The sequence below is a fragment of the Rhagoletis pomonella genome, unplaced genomic scaffold (assembly GCF_013731165.1).
Source record: "Rhagoletis pomonella isolate Grant_MI unplaced genomic scaffold, Rhpom_1.0 Rhpom_scaffold_00013, whole genome shotgun sequence".
Classification (NCBI taxonomy): domain Eukaryota; kingdom Metazoa; phylum Arthropoda; class Insecta; order Diptera; family Tephritidae; genus Rhagoletis; species Rhagoletis pomonella.
In genome coordinates this window covers 7,974,518-7,997,360 of record NW_023458567.1, presented here as the reverse complement: position 1 = coordinate 7,997,360, position 22,843 = coordinate 7,974,518, and the positions used below count along the sequence as shown (strand labels likewise).

At 38.3% G+C, this 22,843-nt stretch overlaps 1 protein-coding gene across 14 annotated transcripts in view; it reads right to left on the bottom strand.

Annotated features, from left to right (window-relative positions):
• Positions 1-22,843, bottom strand: part of LOC118748707 (uncharacterized protein CG43867) — a 348,463-nt gene that overhangs the window by 8,384 nt on the left and 317,236 nt on the right. For 8 of the 14 annotated variants that reach the window (XM_036483332.1, XM_036483333.1, XM_036483334.1 and 5 more), the window contains 7 exons: positions 7,459-8,691; positions 7,151-7,388; positions 4,934-5,355; positions 4,432-4,854; positions 4,092-4,374; positions 3,123-3,235; positions 2,701-2,910 (listed from right to left, as the gene is read on the bottom strand). In XM_036483332.1, coding sequence (XP_036339225.1) covers positions 2,701-2,910; positions 3,123-3,235; positions 4,092-4,374; positions 4,432-4,854; positions 4,934-5,355; positions 7,151-7,388; positions 7,459-8,691 — 2,922 coding nt within the window. The remainder of the gene's footprint in view (positions 1-2,700; positions 2,911-3,122; positions 3,236-4,091; positions 4,375-4,431; positions 4,855-4,933; positions 5,356-7,150; positions 7,389-7,458; positions 8,692-22,843) is intronic. The other 6 variants (XM_036483335.1, XM_036483337.1, XM_036483341.1 and 3 more) reach the window with 3 other exon arrangements.

Here is a 22,843-nt window from a genome sequence, read left to right as displayed (position 1 = left end):
TCACCCAAAACTTATTAATTTTATGACTTTTTAATAGTTTTTTTTTTTTACCGATAAGTGCCGCTCCACACGCTCAGGTTTGTCGGCTCAAAATGTATGTATAGCCATTCGAGATTTCATACAAGCCAGTGCCCGGCGAAAACCACATATTTTGTACTGGCAAACCTGTTGTCGGTTAACCAGCTACTGGTACGTGTGAAACGACTCTAAGGCTGCGTAGGATAAGTAGGAATGTTATGTGCTAAATTACAAATAAATGGTTTAGTAGACTACTGGGCATGCAATACTACAACGAAAGCTATTTTCTATACTTTTTTATAAAAAGAGAATTGCAAAATAAGAAATAGCTTAACATAAAAGTACATTTTATTTCTATATTTTTTTTATCTACCTTATGGTTTACATAATTAATTTCTCCTCAGACTAATTTCCAAAAGTAAATCAGTTTTTTTATTCCTATTTAGTAGCTATTTTTTCTTTGTAAAAAATTTGCCTATACAATTTTGTGCTTTTGTATATTACGCCTCACTTGCTCAGGTACTTGCCCTTTCTTTTGTGTTATATTTGCAATTTATGAGTAAATTATGTGACCATTTTGTATGTATATTTTTGTATATATATGCATATGTGTCTCAAATATATGGTTGTAGTTATACATTTTTTTGTTTTGTGTTTTTATTCAGGCAATTGCAAGCTTTTCAAAAAGCGCATTGAAAATTAAAAGCGAAGCCGATTGATTTTTTAACGTGTAACATAAAATTCTAAAATAGCAAAATGCAAATAAAAACACAAACAACTTGGAAATTATAAAGTAGTAAAGAAAATTAATCGAAGATTAAAGAAAGTAATTAAAAAGAAAAAAGTCAATAAAACAAAATTTTTAAATAATTTGATAATTTTGCAATCTTATTTTTAAATATTTTTTGAAAACTGTTATTAAATGTTAGCTGCTTGTTTTAATTTTATTTATTTTTTTTTTAAATTAGTCTCTGTAAAATGTAAAGCTTTTTTTGAAAGTTCTTTCTTGAAAGCTATGCCTTAGGTGAACACCGCTTAACGTGAACACTGATTTTTAACTATTTACACCAGTGATGCTCAGAGAGAGAGAGAGAGCTTTTACTTTGTGCGCGTCCATATAAAATCTACAGGGAGCTTTGAAGCGTTGCGTCCGCGAGCGCTGTTTTGAGCCTCACTGATCTATGACAATCGCAGAAGAAAGAGACAATATGCATTAACCAATTTCAAAGAACTAAATTTTAACGAGTTCTTTGATGCTATAGATTATTTGGCGATATTTATGTATGTATGTAGCTTTACGCTTCAGGGTGGAGTTAAGAAGCTGCGATTAGCATATCAACAAATTGACTTCGTCCGAAACTTCGAAATCCATTTTCCCGACAGAAGTGACTGGGAGATTAATATTGACCTAGCTCCATCTAAACATGCCTTCGTTATGTATAGTCAAGCTGCTAACAAGGCCCTGGTGTCGTAGCGAATAACTCGATATAAGTTCAGGAATGTCAAAGATCAATACGATCTATTCGAAAGCGTATAGTAAATCTCTATTGACACAGTGATTTTCTGGGAAGCGAGGAAGCAGACGAGTGAGCGAGAAAGAGGCCTAAGATGGGATTAAGAAAAGTTGTTGAAAGCATACAACCTCCATTCTTTTCCAGTTGAGGAGATGCGCTCACTATGGTGACTGCTCGATGAACGGTATTGCAGAAGCTTTATGCCAACTTCATATAAGAGTGGTTGAATACTCTTTTTGAGAGTGAAACTGAAGCATATTTGAAGCCCAAAAGCATAAAAGATGATGCCAACGGGGTACTTGGATGTTAGCATTATTCGAAATTCGTAGATGGAGAATATATACATATAAGCATTTATTATTTTTGACTTTGTGAATCATTGATTTGGCTAGTTGCACTTACGAGGAAAATGGAAAGGTTTACTTCTTTGTTCTTATAGACATCCGCCTTGAAAAAATACTTTTAATATAAAAGTATTTCTATAGTAACCATATTAGCAAATCATATTTCATAACTTAGTTGAGAACTACAGACTTTGTAACTTGCTACGAAAATAGATATGTCTGTGAGTTTAACTCGTGCCGATAAGCCTCAAGTAAATATAGCATCTATAAAAGCCGTCGGATCAGCCATTCGATGAGAGTATACATAAGTTGTAACCAGTTATATAATATATGAGGACCTTCTTTGGGTTCTTAGTTAGTAGTGATGTCAAGAATTGGTTAGAAATGTCGGGCATAGTAAGCATCACTCAACACTGATCACAATGGGCAAGAACTCATTCACGACTTCTTACCATCAGCTAAGTATGCCATTCTAAGGCGAGGAATCTGAGGTTTTTTGCAGAGGCCAAGGACTCAAGGCCATTATAATACATAGTTCTAAATAAAATCTATAAACAAAATCAAATAAATAAACAAGAACAACTGAAAGGATATCAATCTAGTTGTCTACCGTTGTGCTTTAGGGTAGTCCAAATTGGGTTAGTAAAGAATCTACAAATTAATGTAAAATCACAATTACCCACTAATGCACTAATATTGAGCCACTACATATGGACTAATCAAAAACCAAATAACTCAGGATAAATAAACTAAGATCTAAACTAATACAAACAAAACTAGGGGAACTAAAATATGAAAAAGCTTTTGCAACTTAAAAAACTTACGCGCGTTTGCTTGCCCAGTTTCTTGTTTACCTGGACGCCGACACTCAGTTTTTGGCCCGTGTGCCGTGATGTTTGCTTTACAAGAATGCCAATCATTTCCGTTTGCAATTCGGGCATGTCCAGGCAGTGTTGTAGGGCATTTTGTGCCAAAACGACATGATAATCGATGCCAGGTTGATTGACGGCAACTGACATGAATAGTTGAATACTCTGTGTATAAGAGAGAATGAGTAGAAATAAAACGTGAATTTAGAAGAGGGAGTTTACATGAGTAGAGAGATAGTTATAAATCAACAACGATCAGAGAGAGTGGTATAGAAGGTTTTAAAAAGCTCTACCGTGGGATATGTTTTGGTATGACAGTAACTGATTTAAATGTTGATTAAGGAATTTTCACTCCAGTTACTAACTCTAAATCTTACCTTAAATAGTTTAATAGCTTCTGGTTGCATGGCTTCCGAGTGTAGCGAGGTAAGCGGTGATGTGATGGCGTCTTTGGTATGCAATAATATTGGATGGCGCCATAGAACACAATCTATAAGAAAATTATGTGAATATAATTTAGAAAATAGGTGTGAAATCTGTTGCTATATAAGTAGTATTCCTCAATAACTCGATTATCGTCAACGTCGGCTTGTTCTTTAAGTGGCGTAGGACGATGCGAAACCCGTGAGAACTATTGATCACTTACCAATCAGCAGTGGGTATATTATTAAATTTAGAGCTAAGGGTCGATTTGACCTCTCAAGTCTATAAATCTTTCCCAGCAACAATGGAAACGGTAGAAAATTTGACTTCGTGGACCGAAAAGATCTCGATAATTAGCCATAGGTCATCGAAGGAGGTGTTGGACGGAGCATATATTATAGAATCTAGTGTCAATGAATGTCCTTTTCAATTGTTGCATTGATAAAATGGGTTAATGTAATGATCATTATCTTCACGGGTCCATAAAACTTGCACTTTCGACGGGTTGGTATAAAAGGAAAGGCTTTTAGAATAATAGTTTCCATAGAGACGAAGGTTTTTTTTTTAATAAAAGCGGGTCTATCCACTTAGTTCGTTATCATGGATATCACATGTATTTCTGACCAAGAACTGTCAGCAACAATATTGCCGAATCTACTACTCAGCGTGAGTCGGTGAAGATGTTAATCGTTTTAGGACGTTATAGTACTTCTTATTACAAACCGTCCTTGGAGACCTTTTACGAGATAGCCTCTTTATGCTAACTAACTACCCTTAGATATGATCTCAGAAAGCAATAGACCTTTACCGGGTCCTGCGTGGGATATAAATAGCTAATCGACTTTTTAGATTCGCCATAGCGCGGCCAATGTTAGCACTAGAGCAGTGAAAAGAAATATGTAAATTAATCAATAAATACTCACTGGGATCTCCATCAGTCTCCATAAGTTTCTGTACGAGTTGCTCGTATTGTGTGCCCGCATTCGGTCCACCACCCGACACCACAGTCAAATGGTATAACCAATTATCACGTTCCTGCTTGCCGGGTAATATAAGGTATGTAGGCCCTTGATGTGCAGGATAAATGGCGACGGTAAGACGTGCTTGGCTTTGTGTAGGATCTTCACGTTCCTCCGAATCGGAATCGGAAACATGTTCGACCTCTTCGACGCGCGCATCACGCATATTAATTTGACCGAGCGGATTCTAAGTAGAAAGCAGATGATGAATTTGAGATTACCTTAAAAAAATGCTTTCACTTACCGTTTCGCCCGGCGCCTTGAAGTAGAGGAACATTTTACCCAACAACACACACCAACACTTCTTCGCATGCCCATTCTTCACTTTAGTGACCCAACCCTGTACGGTGGGTTTCTGATCGTCACGACTCAGCAGCAGTTTGGTTGCATTGCGCCGCTGCACATTCTGCAGTACGCGTATCCAATCGTCCATCGTGGCATTCGAGTCGGCGGTGAGGTAGTAGACCTTCTTACCCGTATCAATCTCAAAAGTGGAAGCACCTTCAGCGCGATTTATGCGACACGCTTCGTCTAGCATTATCTGACCCTGCGGCTTGCGATTCACATCATGTTGACTCTTCCAATAGGTGAGTGTGCCATTCTTAAGCACGAACCAACGCTTGCGCCATGTCTTCAATTTGCCACCGAGTTTGGCGAGGTGACCCATCTGCGGGCGAAGCGAGAGAATGAGTAAAAAGGGCGGCTAGTGAGAGGTGAGGTAAAAAAAAATTGAAGCAGTAACTTACCTTCTCCAGTGACTCGATCTTCTTGCTCGGCGAATCCACATAGGATTGTCGCATCAAAAGCGACGGCATAGAAGCATCCATGCACGTGGACTCTGACACCGCATCCGGTGGCAGAGCATAGTCATCCGATAGGCCTGATTCAAAGGAAATATCTGAAATTACTGTTCCACGCATGTGGGGGAGACGTAGATGATTGTTGGTAAACGTGTGTGAGTGGTTGTTGGTGCTGAAGTAGGTGGATTTGGCGGTGTTGTTGTTCTGAGTTTGTAAGGGTAGGGTTTGTGTATTGGTATAGGGACCCAAGTGATGTGTATGATTCGTTTGGTTGTAGGAGTGCATTGTGTTGTAATGATTGTTGTGTTTGTTATTGGTGTTGGTGTTTGTGTTGGTGAGTTGTGCAGTGGATAGGTGCAGTTGGTGAGCTTCGAAAGAGAATTTTCCATACAAAAAGGTAAATGGTAAAATGAGAGCCAAATATTTTGAATTTCGTTTCGAGAGAGCGAGAGAAAGGTTAATGAATGGGGACATTTAATGGGTGCATATAAAGAGAAAGTTATTAAAAAGTTCAATTTTATTTGCGAAGAATTTATTTTTAACTTTTTAAATGGAACTCTACGGGGTAAGAAATTAATCTGGATTAGTCTACGAGTTTTGATAAAGTGACAGGCACAATGCGCGCCTGAGTGGGAGTGGTGTGAATGGAAGAGGGCTTGCGGAAACTGTTAGAGTGAGAAGGCAAGGGGTAGCGCGGAATATAAAGGGAAAGAAATTATGAGGAAGATAAAGACTATGGTAGTGCTAAAAGCGAAGGGTGTGAAAAGCTAATGGTTACTGACATGCAAAGTTAGGAGAGAGAAGACAAGAAAATGGGAGTACTTCTAATTCAATGATCGCTAAAAGAGAGTTTACTAAAAAGAGCTACTCAAACAAAAGATCTTCTGGGGTTTACATACACCGGCTAGTCTTTTGCGATACCAGATGAAATTCGAGCAGCTTTAGGTATCGTCAGTGCTATTTGAGTGTAGTTCACAATATTCCGAAAGATTTGGTAACACTATGTACGGGTAATTCAGTCGCCTCTTGGATAATTCGTCGTCCAGTAAGTCAATGTACATAGATTTTGACGTGGAACCATGAAAGGCTATGATCGTCGCGTTTCAAAAATATAAAAAGCAGCTCATGGTTCGTCTGGACTTGAAATAGAATCTTCTTATTTCACACTGTAACTGCCTAAGCGAACAATTAGATTATGGAAGGCTACAAGGAAAATATACCATCCTTTAGGCATGTACTGAGGATTGGGTATTACGTGCAACAATTATTACTGGAACCGTGGTGGTACAAATCAATCGAAATCGGTTGAACACCTGATGTGTGGATGGCCCAACTTCTATTCCGCGAATCAATCTAACTATATACTTCACAGCGCTTTAACATGTAAAGATAAACTCTGCGATGATATTGAAAGCCCTGGCAGTCGATGATATTTGGGTTCCACTTTATTGGAGATATCGCAAATGTTTTCCATATGTAATATATAAGGCTTCTAATAGGATCCGTTGATAGTTGATTCTTTCGCAACTGGGTTGTCTGGGTCTGCCTATTGAGGCAGCAAACCATGTATGCTCCAAGGAAGACAAGATGAGTCAACACATTTCTAATGAAAATCTGGCTTAAACCAAATAGGTGTTACTGCATTTCGACTGCATAGACTCAAAAGTCATTTAGAAATTTTTAATCAGGGGCATTTTCATAACATTCGGGTAGCTAGAGCGAGAAATATAGGAAATTTTTTTGGTTGCAGTGTCGTCCGAGTTAAATCAGAAAAGAATGCTTTCTATTACCATCCTATATTATTATCTTTTTACGATCGAAAAGTGGCACAATTCATTAGAATTCGCTTAAAAAGACTTGAAAGATTTTTGACCAAGATACTAGTGGGTTTGGTGGTTTCTAAGGGACAAACTGGCTCGGGGAAGAAATAAATCCCAAGATAGTTTTAATCTACTTAGAAACGACAAAGACTTACTGATGGCTCTACTATTTTAGCTAATGATAATAATTAATTTCTAAAAAGGTGAAAAGTGGGCGTGCATGTTGCGGTAGAGGAGTTTACGTATTTTGTTTTGATTGTGGAACGGGTGTTTTATCTCGTGGAATCGACAGGCACAATCAACTACGCAGGCTACACACGCAAACTCATGCTGCAATACATACCACGCGCTTTCGTATTTTTAGGACTCTCGGAACCACTACGCTTGGCCGGACTTAAGCTCGACGATGTCTTCAAACTCTTCGAAGGACTCGAAGCACTACCCGAGGTCGATGTTTCCGTATTGTCAGTGCTCGATGAGTTGTGTGAATTGTGCGTTAGCATAACGGCATGATCCTCGCCATCGCTCGAATCATCGCTGGAGTCGCCCGTAAAGGGCATGGAACGTATTTGCGAAGCACGCTGAAGTCACATGCAATAATAAACGTCAAATAATAGCCGGAAGAGAGCTAACAGTAAAAAAAAAACTCACCCCCTTGACGGTGGCATAAACGGGCACCGATATATCACAGAAACCTCCGCTTGCGGTCTGCTGCTGACGCGTCGGCAGCTGCGGCGTGCCGGGGGCGCCACTACCCACACCACCACCACCATCACCGCTGCGCGCGCTACCCAAAGTGCCATTGTTCGCTGGCGTAGCACGCCCATGTCCGCCACCATTCGCTAGCGTATTACACGCGCTATTGCTGCCTGCCGATGCTGCGCCGCTCGTGGACTCTTGTATATCGGGTGGCGGCTGTGGCTGTGTCTGCGTGTGGTGTGCGTCCTGCTGTTGATGGTGGTGGTGCTGGTGCTGCGCTAAGCTCTCCTCACTCACACCCGTCAGCCCATCGTTGGCCACTTGATAGATTTTCGCCTCCCAGCTGGGGAAGCGATGCAGTGGTGGCGTGGGTGGACGCGGTACGCCCAAATCACCGCTAGTCGTGGTTGTGGTGCTCGAATTGCCGCCGCTCGCCATCAATGCTGGATTGTTCTTCATCCAGGCGGGCAATTTCTCACATGAGGGTGTATAGATTTCCGCATAATCGTGCGCAGTGTCGGTGTCGGAACTATCGGGCCGCGTTGTAGCTGATTTGGTGATGCTCGCTAGTGGCGTGAGTGTTAAACCATCCACAGCGGCGACCAAATTACGCTCGAGCTCTTGCGGCTCCATGCTGAGATTGCGTCGATGCTGATGATGTGGATAGGAAGCGGTTAACGGCCGATTGATTATCTCTTGTGGATCTAAGCTTTCGCTGCGCCGTCGTCCCTCTGCGGTATCGGCGAACTCTTGCACATCCAAGCTTAGGCTATTGCGCACCGGATGTGGGCCGATGATGCTGTGCCGATTCGATTGATTGGCGATGTGATTCTTTAGCAATTCCAACTGTTGATTACACTTGACATTCTGTTCGCGTAGCAGCTGATTTTGTTCCTCGAGTTCACGTAGTTTATTGGTGACCCACTCCTTGATTTTGGCCGCCTTCGCTTCGACTTGACGCGCGTCGTGTAGACGTAATTGACGCTGCTCCTCGACTTGTATTTCCAATGAGGTTATAGTTTTCTCAGCTTCGTGGGTAGGAAGACTAGCTGTTTGTTGTGCGGCGAGCGCTGATTGTTGTTGCTGCTGTTGCAGTTGCTGTTGTTGGCTTTGATGGATGGGCGAGTTGGTGGCTGACTGTGGTGGTTTGGGCCATTCACTCAGCCGCTGTTCCATAGCCCGCACCTGGAAGAAGGAAGAAGTAGAAAAAAGGGTTTAGAAATTGAAGTCAGTTGTGAGGTTAGAGCGAGAATAAAGGAGAAAGCTTAAGATCTAGAATTATGACAATGAAGCCTCAATAAAGCCAACTTTTTTGTGAGTTCTATTGTGGAAAAAAGGGACAAAATCAAATATCTCGAGCAGGAGAAGAGATAGCGAAATAAATGCAGTGGTTTTTAAAAGCTTTTGAGATTGAAAATTCAAGGAAAATAGTCTCGTTAGATAGAAGTATTACCTTTCCCTTTAAAATGACCTTCAAGAATATAGAGATTTAATTTTTTAAAGTTCATTTTAAAGGAAATTTAAAAGTTTTACTTTTGAAAGCCGGTTTTGAGGCCAAGGAAGTTTTTCATAGAATCAGACATTTAAAGTGGCCGTCAAAAGTAAAATTTTCGATATTTCTTTTTGGTCTTTTTTCGAAAATAGAACACTGTACGCCGTGTATTGGCTGTGAGGAGCTCAAGGGTATACATATGTACCTAATCATTTATACTTTAAACTGTTAGATCCATTTTTTACATGACATTTTATTAAAAACTAGGAAATACCCATCATGCTTCACTGCACCTTATAAATATTTGTGTGTTGTTACTCCCTCGAAAAACTCTTATGGCTTCATTCATAAAAAACAAAACAGATTTGAAGAGCTTTATGAAGTAAGATTTTCAAACAAATTGTCGATTTATGAAAAATACTTTATTTTTTATGAATAGGGGTGCTAACTAATATATTTTCGAAGGTATTTAGTCCTGGAAATTTTATTTTTAATTTATAACTCGATTCTGCATAAAGTGCATTTTCTTCAAAGGTGTATTAATTCAGTACTTACCTTATCTTATCACTTTAACTGAATACAATTTTTCAAATGGGTGGCAACCCGCTACAAAAATTTTTTCGGCAGTAAAATCTTTTAACATCTTTAGTTTGATACCCGTATTGTAATATTTCATTTATGTTATCAATTTAATAATTGAATAAAATTTTTCGAACAGGTGGCAACCTTCATCAAAAAATTTTAGGCAGGAAACTTTCCTAAACTTATTTAGTTTGATATTCATATTGCAATATTTCATTGAACTTACCAATGAAAACAAATTAAAATTTTCAAACAGGTGGCAACCTTCCCCAAAAATATTTTCCACTGTAAGCTTTCTTAAGCTTCTTACTTTCGACGGCCATATTGCAATATTTACTTATCTTATCAGTGTACTTAAACATCAATTTTCAAACAGGTGGCAACTCTCTAATTGGTTTTCTTTCTACATTTTAAGTTAGACCTTTAACAATACATCGTTGAAAACTGCATTCGATTGCATGCATTAGCTTTGAGTGATGCGCGTACAAACATACAGACAGACAAAAATTCTAAAAAGTTGTTGATTTGGATTCTGTTGCTTGAATAAAGACCCACCATATTAATTTTATCTTTATCTAACTACACTAAAATTCGAATGAAAATGCTGGTGCCGCCATGGTTAGTGTTCATCGTCTATGCTTATTGAATAAATCATTTAATTTTCAAGTTTCCAAATCGAAACACTCATTTTGAAATGTTTTTCCTTCCGCCCACAAAACTCTTAGCTGATTTTTTTTTCTTTTCTACCCCGTTGTGGTTGTCTGCAAAGTTTTTGTCACCAACACCACTCACACCAACCGCTCACTCTTCAAAGCACAAACATATTTGAATATCGTCTAACACCAATTAATAGTTAACGATCCACAACCCATTTTGCGTTAAAGTTAATTTAATTGAAAAGTTTGAACCATTTCTTTGCCCGCGCCGAGCGTATAAATTTGTTTTGTGCCAAAGAAATACGCCCAGATCGAATTACTCGAAAAGGGGTTGGTTGTCGCGCGTGGTAGAATACTTTGAAACTTGCCGCTTCGATTATTCAGAAGCAAGCAGTTTGTGGCGGAGGGTAAGTCGCTTCCGTCGTCTCGGTTGTAACGGTTTAAGCTTACAAACTTGCAAATCTATTATAGAGCAGTGTAAGTGGAGTCACCGCAACATTTTATGGCATGAAAGGCGAGACAATGCACCACACCAACACAGCTGTAGACGCATATCTTTAGTGTAAAATGGTGAAGTTCGAAGCACACGAGCAGACAACTTGGCGTGAAACTTAGCCATTTAAGCTTTTGTTTTTATTTCTTAAGCGGTTTAGTGCGCTATATGCAGTGCGAGGAATAGCTAAGATAAGCAGGAATGCTATCGCCTTTATGTATTGTGCAGCCTCTTACCTTCGCGATTGCTTTTTAGCACACAAAATCACGAACCGCGATTCACACATACGATAAATTAAGTTATCGTGTGCGAGCGTTATTTTAACAAGCGCCAAAGTGTGGGGTCAAGGTGAAGTTGCAGAGATTCGAAGGTTTGCAGTGTGGGTAACAGATTATAGATGATAGGATGTACAAAAAGGATACAAGTAATTTCAGTAGAGTGCAGCATTCACAAACGTATGGAATGTGTACTAAAGTACCTAAATCATTTTGCGCTTAAATTATTTAAATTTCTCAAAACATTACCCAACGTAGTTCCCAACTTTTGCTTGCACCCAACAGTTCTAGGAGAGATCAACGTCAACTGATCTAGTTCAAGCACTGCATCTGCGCCCGTTGGTTGAGTAATTGAAGTAATCATGCGGAGCAACAGAAAGAACCCCGAAAAACAGGCGTCTACCCTAACAGGATTTAAATAGCGTTGGTATAGAATTTAGCATATGGGTATTTCCATACGTCGAATACGGGACAGTCGTACGTTTCAATGTGATACAAAAAAGAAATACCATTTGTTTTCTTTAACTTTTTTGGGCCATTGTATAGCACATAATTAGCTCTATATTTAACCGAAAAATGAAAACAATCGAACTGCTTGGTCCTGAAATATAAGTATTTAAAGAGAGTGCCGTTACGTGACAAAAAAATGGAAATTGATTTTTTCTTTTCTTACAAAACCGCAAAACTCTGCGAATTGTGGATGGCTATTTTCATGAAACTTATTTTAATACGACTTTGAGAAATTCCAGTTGCTTTTAGAGTTTTTTGAATTAATGCAACTTGTTTCAATTTTCTTTTACAACCCCAAGTGTGAAACGTCACGTGACGTGGGTCACGTGACATGAATTTCCATCGTTATATTTTTGTTAATATTGCTTTTAAATGAATTTTTAACGCAAATAAAACATGTATTTTATGTCGAATATACTTTATATTTTGACTTCAGCGCCAATTCAGGGTCAATTTGTCGGAAATCTATGATTTATTATGTTTCAACTACATACGCCAAATTCGAACCAAATCGGACCATAAATACGGTTTTTCGAAATATCTCGACCTTGGCGCCACCTAGGAAGACCATTTTACGCAAACATGATTCTACTCACATAGCCAGTATATATTTAAAAAATCAGACAAATGGGCCTGTAAATACGTTAGATATAAGACTTTTTTTTTTGTCGTGGTGGACCTTCCGATGGAAACACCCATATGAAATCACATCATCATTAGTTCTTGAGTGAATTGAGAAACTTAGCTCCCTGGTTAGGCACAATAATATCCAGTTAGGGAAAAAGAGGTTAATAGGCAGCTGACGTTCACACAAGAGAGGCGGCAGCCAACACTCCAGTTGGTCCCGAGGCCTTCCTGGGAGTAGGTCACAATAATATTACGCAGGAGCTTAGGAGTGAGAGGAACACTCTGAGGATATAAACAATAAACAGTTTGGTAGGAATGCGCCCGGCAAAGAATGTATGGGAATGTATAACTAGAGAAGATATCAAACCCTAGTTAATGTCCAAAAAAGAAAACACTGTAGACTAAGAGGGCATCTGTATAAGCTGGGAATATGATGAAAAAAGCTTTGCTGGTTCTGCTACTCGACCAGAGAAACACCACTACACATTCTCATCGAGTGAGATGCCGTCTTTCTGAGGGATCTGGGCTTAGAAGAAGCATTATGAAGAGAAGGGAACACAATAGATTAATAAGTCGCGGTGCACACGTCATTTAGTATCAGCAGATCGGAAGAGGTGGATGGGGAATGCCACAAGCAGACCAGCCAATTCAACAGCCAAGAATTCCAAGTCTTCTCAGTGTTGAAGACAGATTAAAATCAGGCTGCTTAGAATGACGAGTCCAGCACGTTATTGAATTATTTTGCGTACTGATAAAGCTTGGTGTGTTTTTTTTTTGTCAAGCCAGATGTCGTTGCAAAACTTACCGGTAACTAATTTTTTGCACTCTTAAAACTCGCATCCATGGAGTTCTTATATCTGCAGGGACACTGACTGATCAACGAACAAAAAAATGCATGTTTCTTTTAGTGTGCTCATTTCCAGGTCTACACTCTTCCATCAGCCCTTATCTCTTAGTTTAGCTATAACTCTCTGTACCAAAGAAGCTGTATGAAACAGAGAGGTTTTACTCAAATATATGCAGGCCTCAGAGCTAAATAGGTACAAAATGTGCAACTTTTTCCTTCCAACTGTCGAAATATGGATGTGGGAATAAAAAAAATACCTTGCCTCATAACATAGCCCGTAAAATTTTTTTGTTCACCGAAAAATAGTAATCAATTTGTATAGATTTTCTTTCGCTGAAACCAAAAACCGTGGATTTCTTTTTAAAAGGCTTAAGGCAACTCCTCTATAACCTAAGTAAACGGGTAATAAGTGCGATTCAGTTGTCGGTAAGGTATAAGCAAAGTTTATGCGAGAGAGTAACTAGAGTTTTAGAAAAACAGGAGCAATAACGATACATATTTTTTTTTCGTTCCAGAGTTTTTCAGAATTGTTCGTAAGTAAGGCTGAGGCTTGAGTGATCTGTTTGCTATGCGTTTATATTAAACTAAATCGGAGGAATTCAGTTCCGCCATCCCAGCCCGGCGCCCAAAGAAAATGTACAGCTGGGTTGTTGCATAGCCAATCAATGTGAGACAAAAACTATTAAATTTTGTGAAAGAAAGTTCCTAGGAAATTATTGGCTTAGTTTCGGTATAGTCGAAGGGAGAAGACTTCGCTTCGCAGCAAGGTTAAAGACGATGTTTGGAAGGCAGACGGATAGACGATGTGTTAAAGGGGTCATAAAAAGTTGAGGTACATACTAGACACATACATACATATCTACATATCTGCAAGGTTGTAAGGCGTTTACGAGGGTATTGGCGTTAACGGTTTCATTAAAGTGTTTGCTTTTATTTTTATCTTATTGCAAAATTAACTGCACTTTGCTGTTTCCGCTGTATGTCGATACAAACGTGTATGTGTGCGCTGACGATGCCAAGGATTACCTGCGCCATTTGTAAACATTAATTATGCTGGCGTCAAGGAGTAACACTTTTATGCTTACAAAAGTGTACTATGTATGCACATAATTGCACGCACTTGCTTGTATTTGTGTGTGCAGCTGCTGCATTGAGATAACTGCCTGTGCATTTAAAGGATAAGTTGAGCATTGATGCATATACTAAGGTTGTAGTTATGCATTGAGTTGGAAGAAGGATTAAGAATTTGAGTGCCGACAAATACGAGGAGTTAGGGTAAAGGCGATGTAACCAAGGAAGAGTTTTATGTTCTGTTAATGAACTTATGTTTAAATGTATGCAGGTACTGATTTCAAAGCTACTCTCTGTAAGGTGACGGATAAAAAAAATTCTTTGAGAACATATGTAAGAAAAATTTTAGGCAATTTATAAATTCAACATAAATTTCTAGTAATTTTCAAATTGAACAGACATTTTTTGGTAACATAAAATCTGGACATAAATAATGTTATATAAAGATGCATATATTTCGGGGCACTTGAAAATCAGGCATACATTTTTGGCTATTTAAAAGCTGAAAATAAGTTTTTGGTGAGCTAGTCAAAAATTTCCGGAATTTTAGAAATTGCATTTAATTCTTTGTTTAATTTAAAAATGGTCAGAACTTTTTTTTTGTTATACCAAAATTGGAAATAAGTTTAGGTCATTTGAAAACTGGACACACATTTTTGGTAATTTTGAAAATGGATATAAATTTTTGGTGCTAATTGCATACTAATTTTTGATAACACGAAATCTGAACATACATTTATGGCCATTTAAAACTAGACATATTTTGGGCCACTTAAAAACCAGACATAAATCTTTGGTAAATTCGAAGCTGGACATAAGTTTTTGGTTATCTTAAAACTGGACAAAAAGTTTTGGTAATTTAGAAAGTGGACATAATTTTTTCATAACTTAAAATATATAAAAAATTTGTTCTTAATATAAAAACTGGACATAAGATTAGGTCATTTGAAAACTGGGCAAACATTTTTAATAATTTTAATATGGGGAAAACATTTATGGCCATTTAGATATGGACATATTTTTGGCCACTTGAAAACCACACATAGATTTTTGGCAAATTCAAGCTAGACATGTTTTTTGTAGGCTTAAAACTAAAGCAAATTTTATTCTAATTTAGAAAGTGAACATATTTTTTTCGTCACTAAAAAAGTAAAAAAAAATTGTTAATATAAAAATTGGACATACGAGTAGGTCATTTGAAAACTGGGCATACATTTTTGATAATTTTAATATGGAGTATTTTTGTTAATTTTGGATAATTTTAAAAAGGGGCATATATTTTTTGGTCCCTTAGAAGCACGACGAATATGTTTATTTTTGGTTATGTAAATTTCGGACAACATTTTATTGGGAGTGAAAAATTGTTCACAAGTTTTTGCTCATTTGAAAACTAAGTGTAAATTTTGGGTTTTATAAAAACTGTACATACATACATATGTATAAAATAGGGACGGGAAAAGTAGATAAAATCTGGAAAATGGATAAATTACCCTGAGTTTATGTGAAGTTTTCATATAAAATCAAATAACCAAAATTTTTTGAGAAATGAAAAAAAAAATTATGCAAACCTTTTCAGTCACCACAAATGTATGTCCATTTATGTTTACTTTTAAGACTTTATATGTATGTACATTATGTATGTGCATTAGAGCAAACCAGAAAAAAGTTCGCTGTAAAACTCTGAGTATAAAGTTTTTTAGCAAGGCAATTTCGATTTTTTTTTTGTGGGGCCCCGGTGTGTAAAATTTTCGTCAAATCTTCGGCATTTACAGTCGGAAGAGACAATTTGTTTTTTGATCTCACGTACCCCGGTCTAGTACTTAGCCACCAGATCTGTCTGTGGAGTCAGTAAATTAAAGTTCACGAAAAGTCATAAAACTTCTGTTAAGAAAGTATTTCGATTACTTCAGTAGAGCTATTTACAAAAAAAAATGTTTGCCGATTGTATGTAGTTGTCAACTATGCTTTGCAAAAATAGTTTAGACTCAGGGGTGCTTGTAGGGTGGTATGATCTAATATACTACATTCTACTTATATATGCCAATAGGCAATAGTATTGCCAAATCCTTATTAGAATCGAAATTTTCATTACATTTTTTTACCACTTCCCTTCTCTTCCTCTATGCCAAGTTAACTATTTTATTGCCTACTATGCTAAATTACATAGCTTAAGTGCCAATAAATTCTCATACTCTGCTGCACTTTGCCGTGACTGGATATGTATGTGCTGACATGCATACCTTTACAACTAAACTCATTTCCGCCGAAGGCTGCCAAATTTGCCAAACTTATACAGTGAGGAAATACTTTTTTTGTCAAAGCGAAAATAAAGGAAAACTAATAAAGTAGTATAGAAAATAGTAGTGGAAAAAAATTATGGTTCGTAGGCTTTTTCTTCGTTTTTATTGGCAATTGCCAACGATAGGCAGCAAAAGGAACACCTCGCAAGCGGCTTATTTTCTTTTTGTGTTTTTTCTACAAATTTCCTTTGGCAGCCAAAAAACTTGTTATTTTGAAAGAAAGCACGGAAATGCAATTTTCGTATGACATAAACAAACTTTCTTCTATTTTCGGCAGCAGTAATAAAATGCAGCTGTGGGTTGCGCTAGAAATTCCCATGTTAATAGAAATGCATTAGTATGCGTGTATGTGCTTGAAGTGCTACTCATTCAGGTAAAATGCAGCGAAAAGATACAAGAAAATAAGATTGAAATGAACGAATGATTATGAAGAAAACAGACATGTGCCAAATGGATTCAAAAAAAATTTTAAAATACTAGCAGACCCGGCGAACTTCGTCCCGCCAAAAATTAGTCTTTTGTATTGAAACATTTTGCTCCAACATTTTCGCTAACAGTTCACGTTCATGATTTTCAGTGATGCATTTATCTTCTAATACTACAGGTTGGTGGTTGTTAGAAGGTATATTTCCATTGCCATCCTAAATAACCTAGCAAAAGTGTATATGCATACAAGGATACGTAATAGCTTCAGTGCATTTGAAAGGCGCCATTCCCCCTTATCAAATAGCCACAATTTTCTCTAAGATTGATTTCATATATCTCCATACAATGTTCGAGTACTCTACTATGAACACCTCCAGAGATATGCAGTATGAATAATTCGGTTTGTATGGGAGGTGCCACGGGCCCTTTTCCAAAAACCACAATTTTTCTCCACGAGTATGCGATTGTTTTCGTATATCTCCATACCATGTTCGGGTACTCTACAATGAACACTTTCAGAGATATTTATGCAGTGTGAAAAATACGGTTTGTATGGGAGGTGCCACGCCCCCTGCACCCAGCGGTATGAAATATAATTTACATCCGATTCTCATACCTGCCATATATGCACAAAAAATTTCATAAAGATCGGTCAAGCCCTTTAGGAGGATACTGTGACACGAGATTTTTATATATTAGATAGGAAAATATATTTTATTTGCATAGAATATTTTGATGATTTTTTTTGAGACACGCCTATCAACTGCTCGCGAATATAGTCGTTGAAATGCGTCTGGACTAACAAACAACATTTACAAAGTCTGAACTAATCGAAGGAGTAGACGGTGAGAAGCCAACCACTGCCCTGTCAGATAGTGCGATAGACTTGGAAGACGAATTTTCTGAGACGATGTATTGGGAATGGATTAGCTTTATATTTATTATTTGCTAGAAGAACGCCATAATGTTAAAAACATTCTTCTTGGAGTTACATGCAAAAGAGTCATTCAGTCTTTCTTACACGTTGTGTGGAAATCTCGTAATGATATATCTAAAATGTGTCTTCCTAAAACAAAAGGTATCTCTCTTACAAGTCTTCTTGGTATATCCGGAGTTTTGAATAACGAGTTATAATTGAAGGATGTAGACTCAGTCGCAGTTAATCATGCAATAAGTAATACATATAACCCGAGTCTTTTTTTTATTGTTGGACTAAAATGGCTGAGCGTGCTTTAGCGACCATATCGAGGAAAGTAAATAGAGGCACTCCTCAGGGAGGTCTTCTGCCATCCTTGATGTTGGTGCTCGTGAGTAACTTTAACTGAAGAGGGAATCGGGGTGTATTTGCCGCAATAAGAAGAGAGAGGCCGAAATACGTGAGTGCGAAGAGCTTGAAATGCTGGCCGACAGGAAAAACGCCCGAAACTTTTACCAGAGAGTTAGGAGACTTACGGAAGGTTTCAAGACCGGGGCGAAGTCCTATAAGAACAACATTGGCGACCTAGAACGTACTTAAATTATGCCAGCTGAGCTATTCAAGTACGGCTGCGAAGAGCTGATAAGCTGAATGCATCAGCTCTTATGCAGACGACTGAAATTTAAGTGTGCTCTGCCCAATCCACAAGAAAGGCGACCCCGCCATACGCGCTCACTACCGCAGGATCAGCCTTCTAATCATAGGTTACAAGGTCTTATCGAGCGTATTGTGTGAAAAACTGAAGCACACCGTCAACAAAGTGATTGGACCTTATCAGTATGGCTTTAGACCTGGCAAATCCACCATAGACCAGGTATTCACAATACGCCAAATCTTGGAAAAAACCTCCGACAAAAGGATCGACACTCACCCCCTATTTGTCGACTTCAAAGCCGCTGTCGACAGCACTAAAGGAGTTGCCTATACGCCGCGATGTTTGAATTTGGCATGACGTCGAGCAATGCCACCAGCTCTGTCAGAATTGCAAATAAACCTCTACGAGCCGGTTGCTACCAAACAGCGTTACACACAGTGTGATGCAGAATTTCTCTTGTCAACTAGTGCTAAGTACTTTGAACTGAATAGGCAATTCAGAAGTAGAGTCCTCTCTCGAGGTACGCAAACCACACACTCTAAGTCACTCATCAAGCCTGTGCTGTTATATGGCGCAGAGCATGGACAATGACAACAACCGATGAGGTGGCTTTTGGAGTATTCGAGAGAACGATTCGATTACGGGCCTCTACGCACTGGCGGCGGCGAATAACGAAGACGATGGAACGACGAGTTGTATGAGAATTACAACGACGTGGACATAGTGCAGCTTATTTTAATACAGCGGCTCCCTCGTTCGAATGGACAGCTCTGTAAGTATTCAACACGGAACCCGCTGATGGTAGCAGAGGAAGAGGGAGGCCCCCACTGGCCAAATTGTAACTGGAGCGAATAAGCGGGTAAACTTACCATTGAGAAACGCACCAGGAATCCACCTCTCCCTAAGATATCTGAGGACAGCATTAGACATAACAATGACTTGAAAGCGGAATCCCTTTTCGAAACGTTAACAAATTGCTAGATAGCTTCCACCTTAGGCCACGCCATGAACGGCAAAGCAGCGAGCGGATGAGCGGTGAGCGGCTTAAAATTAAAACATATGATATACTATTGAAGTGGCAACGCAATGGGCGATCTGTGAGCGGAATTTCTGAATGGTTAGGCGGCGATGCTCACCGATCAGCCGCTCATTATGTGGCCTCGGCCTTACAGTGCAAAAACCACCAACTATAGTCTAGCACTTGCAAGGCTAGTTTGAAAGATACTAATTGGTGTAGTTAAGACAAGACTGGCACAGAGTAAAAAATACCTATCATAGGACGAAGGAAAATAAACAATACATTGCAGACCACAGGATTGGCGCTTTACAACACCAAATACCTCTAAAAGCAAACTTCCAAATTAAGGGAGTTCTTATAGACACTTTCGCGATTCAGTCTAAAAAGCAGCTGTCTAAAACGGTCAGTGCTGGCTACATCAGATCGCGAGGAAACAATTAATTGATTTAATTATATAAGATGCAGCAGCGTATCGAGGTACCTTCGTGCGTTGCTAAGTGAATTAGACAGAAAACGTCAACAGACAAATATTTGAAGGAATGGCCGCGAAGATATATAAAATCAGATGGTATTCTTGAAGAATAGCTGTAATAAAAAAGTTCAAATCTCAACCATTATGGCATTTACACCAGACATAAAAATAATATAGTGTGTAATAAACATTAAAGCTGCCACCAATGGCCAAATGTGCCAGGATTTTTAGTAAATAAATGATACAGAAAGAGGTACGGAAAAAAAATTAGGGAGAGGAAGACGGCAAAAGAAGAGACGAAAAAAAGAGGCAACAAAAGGAGAGGTGAAACAACATGCAGCGAAAGGAGTGGTTCAGGAGAGAGTGAAAAATAAACGCAACGAGAGAGGGGTAGAGAATTTGCAAACAATATTGTCGAACACGATATGAACACAAACTGGCCTAAGGCGGAGTTAGATGTGAAGGTATAGCGGCAACGGCAGATAACTTGCTTGTTGCCCCACGTCGAAATTTGGCCAACGGCAAAGGATATTAAATTATATGCCAATATGCGCAGACAGTGATAAATATGCAAATGTGGAAACACACTGAGCAGCGTAGAAGCATAGATATTTATAGACATTTATGAGGATGCGAGCGCCTTTATTTATGCAAGGACATGCGACATTTTACATGCCAAGCGAAATTTTTCGTTGCACACAACTAAGAGTATGGGAACTAGCGATAACGGGTGGGCAAGCAAAAAGGAATAGAAGAACGTGGGTAGTCCGTAAAATATATTTGCTTATTTTAATAGCCACAAAGAGCGTATGGGGCTAAAGTTCGTAAGCTGTGCAAAGTATGCAACGGCTTTTTCGGGTGAAAATAAAAATGACTATCGGCAAAAGTCAAGGGCGATAAGCCATGCAAAATAAATGTGCGGTGAACAGAAAGGTTGCAAAAAAGTATTAAGTGCAATCAGAAGTGCAGAGGAGTAAGAGGAGTTAAAGGCAGTGAGAAGAAGAAGACGCAAAAGTTGCAAAACCATTGTAAAATTGGAAGTGCAAAGTTTCTTTTACAAGCAGAACGATTGTGCAAAACTTTAGCGCTACCCGCAATAATAATAAAAAAGCATGCACAGAAATCCGAAAGCAAGTGCAATGCCAAAAAGTATGCAACAAAAGTCGCTTAAGCATAAAATGTGCAAAAACCAGCAGGCAAAGCATGGCTTTTGTATAAATGGCGCCGCCGTGACAGTCGCGTGAGAGATTGCGCTTGCCGACAAAACTTGGCGACAAGCATGTGCGTGAAGTATAAATACAAAAATGCTCGAACACAAACACTCACACTCAGAACACTAGAGTTGCATCAAGCATGGCGACATTTTAGGCGCCAGCGCCCCTGTCACCACCAACGTCGTCTATTTCTATTGTATAATTATATGCACAAAAGTATGCAACAACATTTTCAATAGCAAGCACCAACTTGAGTGGCTTTCATGGCCAGAGAGAACAGAGGCAAGTGGGTAGAGCGCTTTCTTCTTTGTCACTTTGGCACTACAAGCTGTTGGCAGTGGCGGAATGACTTTGCCTTTGACTTGCTTTGCCGATTTACATATATATTTCTTTTATGCCATACTTTTAGCGCAGTGAGCACTAGAAGAGAATGTAGGAGAGAAGACGACGTCAAGCAAATGCCTGAAAAGCGCTAACTTTGCACTATCGTGGCGGCTGCCGGCGAAAATAAAGTCATTTAAAGATTTCTTTTGCCGACGCGTCTTGAAATGAATAGCCTATTTTGGTGAACTTCGGTAGTTTTTAAGTTTATTGCTGCGCTAAGGGATTTAGAATTGCAGGAAATAAATCGCATGGAGTTAGAGAAAAGGCAGGAAGAGAGGAGTGAAATACGGTAAAATAAGGCGTAAGGGAAGTAAGTAAGAGAGCTAGCAGCAGATGACTAGTGGAAGACAAAGCGACGGAGATATTTATTAAGTACTTTATAGCTTCGCATTCAGTAATAAATATTCATATTCATTAACAGATTTTCTCTGGCGACTAATAAAAGTAAAGCTAAATTCTCTGGGGTTAATTAAATTTGTGCCTTTCCACACTGTTTAGCCGGATTGTAGCATACTTTTATGCATATCTGCTGAACTAAATCTAACATATTTAGTATTTTAGTAAGATCTGTAAAATTTTATATTGAAATAGTAAAGTAGTTCAACAGAATGTCCGAAAAAATAAGCCACTTCTGTTGATTAGGGGTTTTGGAAAATATGCTTTGCATACGGAAATTCGTGCAAAAACTACCTCACTTCCTTTTTACTGTATTGGAGCATATTTTTAGGATGCCCGCCTTAAAAAAAGAAAACTGATTTCTAGAGCTCGGACTTTTATGCTAAAAAATGAGTCCAAAAAATATGTACAATCCATGTAAGTATAAGCAAAGTGTAGATCAATTTAGGCGTTTTGCTTATTGTTATTATGGTGCATATTTTTAGGCTTATATTTTAACATATATATCCGAGCTCCACTGATTTTTTTATTGAACTTAGATTAGTAGAAAATTTAAATATAAGTAATTTGAAATCAGGACATGTTTCCTTATTACAATATCTCTAGAGGCAAGCAACTGTTAATTGAAGGTATACTTTTAGGATTTGCGGTTTTTGTCTAAGTCTACATGTAGCAGTTTCTTGGGTTATTATGCTGATAAAACAAACTCCCAAGACTGATGTGAAAAAATGATTTAAAAAATACAATCTTCGAAAGTTTTCATAAAAAAAATTTAAAAATAAATTTTACAAAAATATACCATATTCAGAATTCGAACCAAAAGCATTTCGCGCTACCTCATCACAATGAAAAACTTAGAAAACACCCCTAATGTTTTTTACACTGGGTTAACGTTCATATCTTTTCGGTAAACAATTTTCTATATTGCAAGTAATTTAATATGAAATAAATAATATAAAAAAACTTTTTAATATACAACGCTTTTATAAATGGACTAAAAAGT